We start from the raw sequence: 13044 nt of genomic DNA, 5'->3' as shown, positions 1-13044 counted from the left end.
CCAACCGGCTCTTGGGCCGGTTGGATTTATGTTGGGAGTCATGCACATGACAATTGGGGAGTTGAGTCCCGTTGAAAGTGGTCTGTTAGGATACATACACCTTGATTTTGATTGCTATACTGCCTTGACCTTGACTGCCATGTCATCATGACTTTGACTGACGCATCATCTTGACCGTTAACCTCACATTACTTTTGGGGTCGCTCACAACACGCCGTATCAGTGTATATATATACTCCAATTGTGTCATTGCTCTTTTCATGCACTACTTGACATCCCATCCATCTTACCTGTAGAGGATTCATGCAAATGGCCAGGGGTCGATTCTCAGGAACTGACGACTTATGGTTTGTCCCACCATGCGCCTATGGCATGTGTATCTGCATTTACCTTCCTTCATATCTGTGGAGCCGACACTAGGGGACCGCTAAGGTAGCGGATCTACTCTTTTTTTTTCATTTTATTTTATAGAGGATCAATGCATTGAAAATAATCTTTCAAATCAATTTCTTTGGCTTCATTGTTTGTTAAACTTGTATTCCATGATCTTCATTTTTTGCAAATAATACTCTTGCTTAATCATGTGCTCTTTGATTGCTGAATGTTTTCTGATGGTTTGCAGATTGAATCTTATTTTCAGTGCTTACCATTGTAGCTAAAGAAAAGTCCAATTCAAATGGATCTGAATCTGGTAAAGAAAATAAATCTCTCTTAAAAGGATTTTGCTTTACAGCAAGCCTTGGACCGGATTACTGCTTCATTTGGAAAGGGCTCAATCATGTCGCTTGGTCATTCTAATGTTCCTAGGGAAGTCCCTGTTATATCTACAGGATCTTTTGCTTTGGATATGGCATTGGGAATTGGTGGTCTCCCAAAGGTATGTTCACAAGTGTTATTGGATAAATGTTAAGCTTCTTCAATGATAATTGATGCAAAAAAGGAATTGAAGTCTTGGGCATATTAGCATAGGGGGGTTAATTGCTATTTTGCTGTCAGAGTTAACTTATTAGTTATCTTTATTTTATGGATTTTGTATTTATAATTTATGATGTGCACATAAGAAAGAATGTACTTTCTTTGTATAGCTTTGGATGTCATTTGCTGATCATTGGTATAAGTTTAGATTCCCAAGGACTTGTAACCAATTGTTTTTCCTCTTAAATTTCAGATAATTTGTTATTGGTATCATCTTTTACCTGGCAGTAAATTTTGCTAAACATATTATATTTGCCCAAGTCTATTTCGGGATCATGTTGGTGCATGTTTGCAAGTCATGAATCTTTTTCTCTAGTGTGAACTTTGAGAGAATCTATTAACAGCACACACAGAAACAGAAATATTCAACTATTCTCAATTATTCGGCTATATTTTTCTGGTGGAGTAGTTGTATACTTTTTTTTTTTGTCTCTGGTAGGGACATGTGGTGGAGATATATGGTCCAGAGGCTTCAGGAAAACTACACTTGCCCTTTCATGTTATTGCAGAATCTCAAAAAATTGGAGGTAATGTTTAATTTGGTTAATTTATTCTTTCTTCATTAGCATTTATAAGAATGATCCAAATGGATAGCAATTCTTTTTCTTATTTTTTTTTGTATTTGTAGTTTGTTTTAGTATTGAAAAAGCTTAGCTAATGAACTATGCAGTTGTTGTAATTTTGTGATTTCCTCTATCAGTTTTACTAATTATTTGAGTTTTTTTCCAGGTTATTGTGCTTTTGTAGATGCAGAACATGCTCTGGATCCGACATTGGCTGAGTCTGTTGGCGTAAAAACTGATAATTTACTCCTGCCACAGCCAGATTGTGGTGAGCAGGCATTTTGTCTTGTTGACATTCTAATTAGGAGTGGTGCAGTTGATGTTGTGGTTGTAAGTTGAGAAGGTTTTTGTTATGCTGTACTAGTATCTCTGACACCATTCTGTTACCTATAAATTTTAGGATATGGAATTGTGACCTTTCATTACATATGAAATTCTTTGAATATTTTCTGTTTTAATCTCGTGTTAAAATATATTTTTTCCTAAATTATACAAGACCACGGGATCTCAGACAAGTAAATCAGAGGTAGGGATTATGTATCTATTCCAAAAAGTAATTATGACATACTTTTGACACAATTAAGTTGCAATACAAAATTACTATTCAATAGAAAAAGAGAGCATTTGCCCCTATATTTTAGATATATATCCAACCATAATACCTAATGACATAATATCCTGTGGGGCTAAATCTATATATTCGAACACACCTTAAGTTGAAGCGTTTATATGTCTAGCTTGTTAGAAAAGACAAAAGCAGTCTACAAAGAGTAAGTAAGATTGTGAAGACACTTGTACAGATAAGGAAGATGGCACACTAGTGCAACAATTGGTAAACTTTGATGAAAAGGACTTGTATATGGCACTTTACCAATATAGGCAAAATGGAAACTTGTGGTGCAACGTGTGCATATTTTTAGTATGACTAAAACATGTAAGGTGTGTGAACATAATTTAGGGTAAGAAGATATCTGCACAGTGTAAAATACTGGAAGAAGCCTGAGATTTGGTTCATAATATTATTTCTAGATTAGAGTCTTGCAACTCAAATTTGAACTTCTTTATTTCCTGTCTAGTCAGGTTAACTGTACTGAAATTGAGGGAGTGTTTGGTTAAATGATGGGAATGACTATGGATATGGGTTTGATAGTAGGGTGGAATGAGAATAGGAATGGAAATGAAACCCATCAAGTTATATGGGTTTGGTTGATTCCCATAAATCTAGTAATCATTCCTAAAATGTCATTCCCAAAACCACAATCCAAACACTATCTTTTACAATCATTTCATTCCCTCATTCCCAAACCCATCAACCAAACACCCCCTGAATGTTGCTGAAGAGAACTCAGGATTATTAATGTTTCTCTAATGACTTCAAATTCTGGATTAGCTTCCTGAGATTTGCCTTTTCATGGTTCATATGTGCTGATAGTATGATTATCTTTTGAACAAAGTCTTCATTTCTAGATTCACTAATCATATTGGAAGAATACTTGGTAATGAAACTTGACAATTTTTTAGGGTATTAGAAACTAGTAACTGGTAACACATCCATCTGCAGCCAAATTATGGTTTTAAGATCATAAGATGATCATGAAGCTATGTTTTGTGAATTTTTGACTGAGTGTTGAGGTGTAGTCCTATTCTTATACTAAACCTATGACCATTATTATTTTGGAAACAATCTTTCGGTTGCAAGTGTTGTATTTGTTGAACTAAGTTATCCAGGTCAAAAGTTCTCAACTACATGAAGTGTTTGATCTTTAATCAAAATTAACAAGTCAGATGCTTGCATCAGATAATTATCCTATTAATTTTCTGATTAAACTGCAGGTTGCTGCCCTTGTGTCTAAAAGTGAACTTGATGGCGAGATGGGAGATGCTCATATTGCTCTTCAAGCGAGGTTGATGAGCCAATCTTTGCGCAAGTTGAGTCATTCATTGTCAATGTCACACGCAATTTTGTTGTTTATTAATCACGAACTGTTTGTGAAGTTGCATGTTGAAAGACCTACTTGATTGATTACATCATGAATCAAAACGGAAATATCTTGACAAAATAGGTCTTCGATTTCCATCTCATGGATGATAAAATGTGATTCCTTGTTTAATTCACTCCAAATTTCTGCTCGGATTATTCTTTTCTACTATTGGACACATACACATCCTGCTACTGGTGTAGGTTAGATCTAAGCTGAGCACATTTGGTGGGTTTGGAGGACCTATAGAAGTTACATCCGGCGGCAATGCCTTGAAGTTTTATGCATCTATTCATCTAAACATCATCATTTTAAAGGGCGGAGAGGTAAATATTTTTAGTTGATTATTCAATACATAACTGCGAAGTGTTGCTGTGAACATTTGTGTAAAAGTAGCTTTGATGTCTGAACAAAATTTTTGTTACATCTTTGGTTTTAGAAGTCTTGAGATTGCTGCATGTGTCAATCTTAGGAGTATACTTATGGACCATCAGTCGAATCAGAACAAAAATTAGAACTGGTATTTCTCTAGCTTGGGTAAGTTTACGAATCAGATATATGAAAAAATTGCTTAGCTGGTTTGCACAAATGCGTCAGAGTTGATCTTTTTAGAAAACCGGGCTATTTATATTATCTTGCTTTAAATATCATAAATGCCCATTTGCAACATTTACATAATTATAATTGGGGTAGAATTTTTTTCTTCATAGTTTAACCTACTATAATAATAAATATATCCTCAAACCCCATAAAATCCTGAAAACATTACCTGCATTTTGATTATTCTAGTTCTATATTAATACTCATTTCTTATGTGTTATAAAATTAAATTTTATAAGGTTTATTGATAACTATGATTTTTCATAAGCAGATTTTAAGTGGGTTTTTTTCTTAAATGGATGTCATAAATATGCAACTAGAGTGATTGATTTAGGCCAGTTTAACCAATTAGCTGGAATGTGATAAATATGCAACTATAGTGATTGATTTAGGCCAGTTTAACCAATTAGCTTGGATGTGATAAATATGCAACTAGAGCTCTCAGTTTTGGTTAGTTTGACTAATTAGTTTTTCCAGGTTGACATCTGGATTGATATGCAATTTGATTGATTGAGCCATTGGCTTGATGTGTGACTCGGTGGCCCAGAGCTTATTCAGTTTAATTTCACTTTTTTATAATTATGCTGTTAAGAAGGAAACATATTTTCTGGATCCGTCCTCTTGGATATGACGAGGAACTTACTGTCAGCTTGATGTAATGATGTTCTATTTTGGTTTGAGAATCCAAACTACTATTTTGGTGTGGTCTTCAGTTTGTGGGGTGATATGTGTACATTGTATGTATACGTAGCATGGTGAAGGATTGATCGGATTAGGCTTCTCAAAATCCCCTTAAGAGTTGTGTAACAAGTAAATCAGGGTGATCGATCGTATGATATGTGCTGCTCATTGGTATATATTTTCTTACCTTGTTTAGAGCAAAATGGAGAAATGGTAGAAGACTTAGGGATGACAATGGGTCGGGTTCGGGTCGGATTCTATATCCTCCATACCCATACCCATCGGGTATAGGATATCCAATGGGCATACCCATACCCATTAAAGGACCAGATATATTTTATACGTGTAATTTTTCTTCTTTCTATCGAGCTATTATCATTCAACAAAAATATATTAAAATTAACATCCTATTAAAAAATATATATAATTAAAAAAATAGATTAAACATCTATATAGTCTCCTACTAATATCAACAAAAAATAGTAAGTTGATTTTAGAAAAAGAAAATTTTCTTTAATATATGTATATATATTATTTAATCGGGTATTCGGGTCGAGTATCAGGTATTGATAGTCCCTCCATACCCTTCTCCATTCGGGTCGGATGTCGAATCCTCCATCGGATTCGGGTGAAATTGCCATCCCTAGGTAGAACTTGTGCTTTAGGCTTTGATAGCAGAGGGAAGTTATTCAGCAATAAAAATTTTATGGTAATAAAAGATAATTATACTTATCCCAGGTATATTTAACCGTTTGTTTTTAAGTTTTATAAAGAGAGGTAAATTACGGGGTCAACTTATAGCCGACTGTCAAGTGGTTGGGAGATGAAATGAGTTTTTTCCCAAGTCATGAGTCCATCGGGATTTAATCTCTATTTCACTGTTGTAAATCTGACACTAATAAAATTCTTATTAATATACTAAATAAACAAATACACTTTTAAAATTAACATACAAATTTGAATTATCAAGTTCAATAACTAATCAAGCAAGTAAAAATTTTAAATAATCAAACAAAAAAGTTTGATAACATCTAAACGAATCAATCTTAAGTTCATAAAAAATAAATCAAGTTAAACTTAAATAATCATTTCAATGACTTGATTTATTTTCAATTTGACTTGGCTCGACTATCATATCAAACAAATTTAAATACTTTAAAGTTTGGTTTGGCGTGACTTGTTTACTGATGTGGTGATATGGAGATGGACACGTGGACAAGGGGAGCATTTGGGCCATTTTACTATTTTAGGGCTTTTAGAGAGTTGGTGGGGCTTGGACGAAAAGGGGGCGAGGTTGCATTTTCTTCGCCGCAGGGACATCATTGCCAAGCACACCGCCGCCTCTAACGTCCCCTCTAGCAACAATCGCCTCTCTTCCTCTTCACACGACGCCATCACACCACTCTCTCCCTCTCCATGTTGATGCCATCATGCCACTCTCTCCCTCTCCACACCGACGCCACCGCGCCGCTCTCTCCCTCTCAGGATTACGTTACTGCGCCACTCTCTCCCTCTCCACGCCATTTCGCTCAGTCTCTTTTTGACTTGAACGTCGGAGGACCTGCAGACCTCTTTCCTGATTTTCACTCTAACGCTCCTTGTGAACTGTTTGTGGTGTGCACAGGTCCATTTTCAACCGTCTCCCCTTGCTTCGCTCGAGGGCCAAAAGCCTGCGGCTTATCTCCAGGTCCTAGACCTAGGTTTTCTCTCAGTCAACATCCTCACCCTCGTCATCGATTTCTACTATCCGACTCAACTTTCGGATGAGATCATTTATCGTATGATACTGAATTCAAACTGTGAACATTATTATTTTAAAATTATGTATTTTTTAACAAAATGAAGTTTAGAAATTGATCCTGTCCGAGCGACGAGTCGACGAACACGAGGGGTGTGGCGCTCTCCGCTGTCTTCAACTGGTGATGTGGATCTCCGACGAACCTGCAAAGAAGCCGAGCCGGGAAGGGATTCCCGGCGATGACCCTTCGACGCTCAAGTCAGACAACGAGGAAGAAAGGAGGTAGAGTAACTGTGGCTACAGTGATGAGAATTCTGCATACCTCCGTCGAAGCTTGGGGTCCTTATATAGGGCCTCGAGGAGGTACATGCACGCTTCTTGATGCGTGCACGCTTCCCTAAACATACCTCCAAATGAGTGTGTCAGAAAAGCATGTCTGACGTCATTTCGCAATCGTCCGAGCATATCCTTGACGTGACTGTGGAAATTTCCCTCGTACGATACTTTGTCCGATTCGACCGCTGACCATGCTGTTTGTCGGCGGCAAACGTCTCGAGGATGATGTTATCAGCTGCCCCTTTCGTCCTTTTGCGTCTTTTGTCTATTCCAGGGCCAGGTGGTCCTGCTGCTCGGCGCTCCTAGCACTCGGGCCCTTGTATGCATCGGACCGAGCGAGAAGATCCTCGGTCCTATGCTCGGATGGGATCGCACCTCAGTGATCTGTGCTTCGACCGAGCGGCCTATCCGTTCGGCCCATAAGTTCCTTTACCTTGAGCATCGGAAGCTCGACCTGCGGTCGAGCTATACTCCGTTCGGCTTGGGAGGTATACGGCCGGCCGGTCAGAGGTCCTGTTTGCTCGGCAGGAACTCGGGGCCGCTCCTATTGACCTTTGACCTCCACGTGCCGTTGGCCGCCGCTGACGCGGGTCCCCTGTCCTTACCACCGGATCAAAAATAAAAAAAAAAATGTTGACTAATAATTAAGTTACTATGGAGTTGCCTTTTGTTAAGTAGTTTGCAAAGCAATACTCCAATATAAATTTCCTTACTAAGAAAAATTATTTATATCGGAAAATAAAAATAATCTCTTTTCATAGTATTTATCCAATTTTAGTTAATAAACAATATATTGAGGCAGGTAAAATTGGATTGGTTTTTAAATCTACTTCGACTACCTGCCTCGTTTCTTGTAAAGGCAAGTCGATATTATCTAACGACGGTCACGTTCTGGCCGGGAATAGTTGATATAACCAATGGGGGATGTGCCTATGGCGGTGGCGAGGAGTCGTTTTTGTTGTTGTTGCTGCTCATTCTTCTCTTCTATCCTATATGTTCGGCTTTCTCTTTTGGTAAGTTTTCGTACTCTTTCCTTGGTCTCTTTCACGGGCCGTGAAACCCTCGCTCTCACCCCCAATTGAAGTCCTTGAATCTTCTTGGATGCGATGGGTTGCCTTGTTCCGGCAGTTTCTGAGATCTGTCTCTGAACAATGCCGGTTATTGCTGGCTTAACTTTCGTGGTGTCGATGTGAGTTTGTCTTGATTATTTACTTTGTTGTGATATTTCTCCCATAATATTGCTGCTAAGATTTATTTGGTTGACTCGATTTTCTTCCCCTAATGTGAATGATGAGTAGCTATCTGGATGGTTTATGTGTTGGTGGAATATAAATGACTTGCTTTGGTTGTATTTGGAAGAATTGGGAGGGAATTCATCAAAAAAACATTTGTATCATTATTTTTTTAATGAGCAAGGAGGAGTTAGTTTGAATGGTTGAAGTTGAAGATATGGAGTTGTTTAGTTCAGACCTCGGAGTGGAAAAGCAAGAACTTCCTGGCGAAGTTGTGATCAGAAAGTCTGAGCAAGAGTGGAGCTGAAATGCTGAATAGATAGGTCAACAAATGGGTTGAGCTTTGATTTAAGGTAATACATATCATTCCAGATTAGTATGTTAACTAATGGGTTTAATTCACTAAGCAATCCACTCAGGACAATTATGTTTAACTCTGAGTCAAAGTAACAACTTGCTGTTCCCAAGGAGTAGAATTACTATTGGAATGATCCCACCAAATGTGACCCAATTATGTCATTATGTTGTGTCTTCTAAATGGTCATATCATAGTGTTTGGTTTCGTACAACTAATGGGTTGAACTTAAAGCGCATCCCACTTGTAATAATGAAGAGACTTTTGGGGATGGTAATAGTTTATAGTTTGGGTGTAGTATTAGAAAAGCTTCAAATTAGCAAAGTGGTGACCATAATAACTCATAGTTTAAGTGTAATATCAGAAGAGGTTCTAGTTAGTTAAGTCACCCACTTAGAGCAATTTTGGAAAATTACTAGATTGCCAAGCTGAATTGTAATAAAGGTTATGTCTCGCAATTTGTATATTATTTACAAATGGGTTGAGTCCACTATGCTACTCAATGGCAATTGGCACATTTTGATCGTGTCAGTTACACAGAATATTAATGATGGGACGAGCTCATCAAGACCCACGTGTATGGGAATGAATTACTATATTTCAAACAAAGATATTAATTAATACTATTAGCACAAATGTATATGTTAAATACACAATATACGCTCCTTGAATTTAATTCTTTTTAGCTAATGGGCAAATTCACTAAGAGAAGCATATGAAATTGTGGTTAACTTTGGTTTCTGTATATTCTTTTATCAGTCATCCAAGAGGGGTTTCCTTTGAGCTATTATACTTAATATTCTGTCAATTTAGCACTTAGCTATTCCACTTGCTGATTTGTTCATTAATTTTAATGAAAAGTCCCTGTCTTGGAAATGTTTTCTAGTTTTATAAACTTTGTTAGGGCAAAAATGATGGCTGCTAATTCTAAATTATGTATGAGATAATTCTTCTCATGATCTTTCAGCTGACGAGAAGCATAAGCTACTACTCGATCATACTGCATCAAAACTGCCCCTAATCCTTAAATTGACACATCCGTGTAAAGAATGAATCCATCATCTCCAGAGGGAATAACTAACACTGGAGCACTCATCAGTTTCTGCTTGAGCTCTTGAAAGATTGCTTCACAAGCCTCAGACCAAGTAAATTTGACTCCTTTTCTAGTCGACCGGGTCAAAGGTACAGCAATACTATTATTTTGTCACCGAGTGGGGTACCGGGAAATATACCCCCAGGGCGTGACAAACTTTATGTTCGCTTTGATTATTTGTAACAGCCCAACCCACTGGACTCTGCGTTTCTCCTGGTGGCCGCTTCCCCACATTTTCTACCGAAGGAAAACCTCCTATAAGAGTTAGCAAGGGACCCAAAGATCTTGCATTGTGCAGGATATTTCGGCAGAAGACTTGCTGTGATGTGACCCAAACATATCCTGCTTTGCTACTCATACGAAGGCTGGCTTCTTCTGGAGAAGCCAGCCAAGAATGTCTGCATTTATGGGAGCTCTTGGAGTGCTCTATTTGCGATCCACGCACTGGTGTTCAGCCTGGACCACCTTTAATTTGTTCCACGTTCTGTGATATGGGTTTTCAGGCCTGCTCAAGTGCATATTTCTCCATCGATGTCAAGAGTCAGGTACCTTTTCTGTCCTTGAAGCTACAAAAATTGTAGGCGTTTTAATATAGTTTAAGTGGACAGATCTACATTATATAACTAAGTTGAAAAATGCTAAATGTGCAATTTGAAGTAGTAGCCTCATTTCCACTGAACCAAATTATTGTATTGTTTAGACATAACAGCAATTGTTAAGTATTTTTGGTATATGATTTGCTTTTATATGATTGTGGTATGGCTGACCTTGTTTCAAGGGTTAGTTATAAAAAATCCATTTGTAAGATCGGATAGTTAGCCAAGTTGAATCGACTAGAGTTAAAGGTGTGAGCAGTAGTAGATTTAGTTAAAGGTGTGAGCGGTAGTAGATAGAGATCACATAAAATTCAAATTAACTAAGAGATCTCAATTATATTATTCCGCATGGAGTTTAATTAAGGTATAGGACCTACGCAGCAAGCAGACTAGTTGGGACTACAAGGGGTGGTAGACAGACCACATAAAACTAAGCTAACTAGGAAATCTTACTAATATTGCTTTGGACGTAGGTGAACAAAGGTGTAAGATCTATGTAGCAGACTAGTTATGACTAACTTGACTTATGTTGCTGCAGTGACAGAATTAAATTAATTGGGTTTTACATATAAAGCATCTTTACCTTCTGCTGATTGAATTAACATTGAATGCAATAATCAACTTTAAATTTCTTTCTTATTCAATTTGTTTTTGCATGTATCAGGCTCTCTTACCTTGTGGCTTAAGCGACATTATCTGTGGTAAAGCTTCTGAGTGGGTCTCTAATGGTACAGAGCTCTGCCGCCGAGCAGGTTTCTTGGTTCAGCAAGATTGGCAAAGAGTGCAGTGGCTCGATGTGCCATTTTGCTATGGCGGGAAAGCAAGTCTGGAGTCTATTTCTGATTCATGGAAATATCCAGATTCTAGGTCGCCTGAAGTTTTTTGGCAAAGGGTGAGAGAAATGCCAACAAGGGAAAAGATCTTTTGGGCTGTTGGAGGAATGGTTCTCACTGCAGGGCTACCATAAACTTGACTGAGCGATTTAGGGCATTCTGTTGCTGTCTACTTAGCCTGCACCCAAAGCTCAGTCCATCTCTTTCAACCGACGAGGAACTTACGCCGAAGTACTATTTTGAAATGGCCTTCATGTTGTGGGGTGATATAAGCGTAGCATGGTGAAGGATTGATCGGATTAGGCTTTTGAAAATCCCCTTTTGAGGTGTGCAAAAGTAAATCAGGGTCCTCGATTGTATGCCATGTGCTGCGCATTGGTATATATTTTCTTACCATATATTTTTTTTCTTATGATTGAAATAATTTAGAGCAAAATGGAGAAATGGAAGAACCACAATGGAATTTACTTATTTCTTCTCTTTTATTTTATCAAAGAAATCGAATTTGTTGAATTATCCATTTACTGGTTTAATCAAATTATAAATTTTAAAACGGAATTGAATTATCAATAATTAATATATTTTTAAAAATAAACTTGTGAAAGAATAGAATTAAACTTTTAAATTCAATCGGTTTTTATGTGGTGATGGAAAGGGGCCCGTGGAAAATAGGTTAAATCGAGGAAGAACGGTTAATGTAGAGACTAAAATTAAAAAGACATGGTTCATAGATTGGGCGAAGCCAGTCGAGTGAAGCAGTAAGGTTGAATGAACGACTATATATGTGACAAAAGGTGAAATCGTTTGTCCCCAGCGTTCCCGTTGCACCCGATCTAAGGTCATCATGAGGAAGATAAATCACAACATCCTGAGTTAGCATGTGGCAGGTGGGGTGAGTTGTACAAGAACCGGGGATTTACACCTCGACTACCCTGAGTTTCGATCCCGCAACCTCATATGACAAGTATTCCACCACATACCAACTGAATGAACGACCTATATAGTCCAAGTGGATGAGCAATGATGAACAGGTGGCACGCTCGAACAACTATTCCTCAGAAATTGACGACGAGAGTCTAAAGACAACAGTAATCCTTGGGTCATTGCCTCGCTCGACCGGATGTCATGATTGATCGGATAAAAAGCAATCCTCCGATTGTGGAAGAGACGAGTGAAGGAAGACAACTTTATTTAGTGTGATCGAGCTAGGAGTGTCCGATCGAACGAACCCAGTCAACCTACAGTGGGATTATCTATATATTTTATCGTACTCTTTTGGAGGCTTATGCCACTGATAACAGAGCATGCATATTCGGTAGGTAAATTGTACTTTAGAAGCTTCTTGTCTGTCATCTCAAAAATTTGTGTTCTTACTTAAGGAAAGACGTTAAGGATATTTTTTGACTTATCTTTTCCTAGAACGTTTTAAGAAATATGCATGTACTTTAAGATATGTGCATGGACATTACAGTAATATTATAAAATGAGGGTTCTTATACAGATGGAGGTATACGTAATTTTAATATTTGATACGCTCTTTGCTATAACACTCTTATTGCATGATCACGTGGAATCGCCGTTTAATTAACCTCATAATTACATCCCAATTTATCATCTGCTTCGCTTTCGATAAGATCAGGTTCCATGAAATTTTTAACTAGATAAAATCAAGTATTCGATTAAAACTAAATTAAATTAATTGAAATAAAAAAAAAGTTAACTAACTCGTGGATCGAACTGATGAAATATCATTTATCACGGACAGAATTAATTGAGTGTTTTAAATATTATGAGAAATTTAGAATTTATAGATTCACTTATTAAAGAATTTATCGATTTTTTATTTTAGTTTATTTGATTTATTTAAAGGATTTTAAAATTGAAACAAACCCAATTAACCAATATAATCGTTTTTTTTAAAAAATAGAATTCAATATAAATTATTTAGATGGGAAAATAAAAATAATCTCTTTTCTATGTATTTTTTATTGATTTATTTTTTTTATTTTAGTCTATTTAATTTATTCGGTTTAAAATTATTAAATATAAATTATCTAGATGGG

The 13044-nt window shown here is 37.1% G+C and overlaps 1 protein-coding gene and 1 pseudogene across 1 annotated transcript; both read left to right on the top strand.

Moving 5' to 3' along the window:
• Positions 1-627: 627 nt before the first annotated feature.
• LOC122004788 lies at positions 628-9730 on the top strand (annotated as a pseudogene).
• Positions 9729-11452, top strand: LOC122004787 (the record flags this gene model as incomplete). Its single annotated transcript, XM_042559621.1, has 2 exons — positions 9729-10097; positions 10813-11452. Coding segments are annotated over 2 exons (672 nt in total), but the record flags the coding sequence as incomplete, so codon positions are not given.
• Positions 11453-13044: the final 1592 nt, after the last annotated feature.

This window comes from Zingiber officinale, chromosome 7B (assembly GCF_018446385.1).
Source record: "Zingiber officinale cultivar Zhangliang chromosome 7B, Zo_v1.1, whole genome shotgun sequence".
Taxonomy (NCBI): Eukaryota; Viridiplantae; Streptophyta; class Magnoliopsida; order Zingiberales; family Zingiberaceae; genus Zingiber; species Zingiber officinale.
Note: the sequence above shows the minus strand (reverse complement) of the source record. Positions and strands in the feature narration are given on the sequence as shown.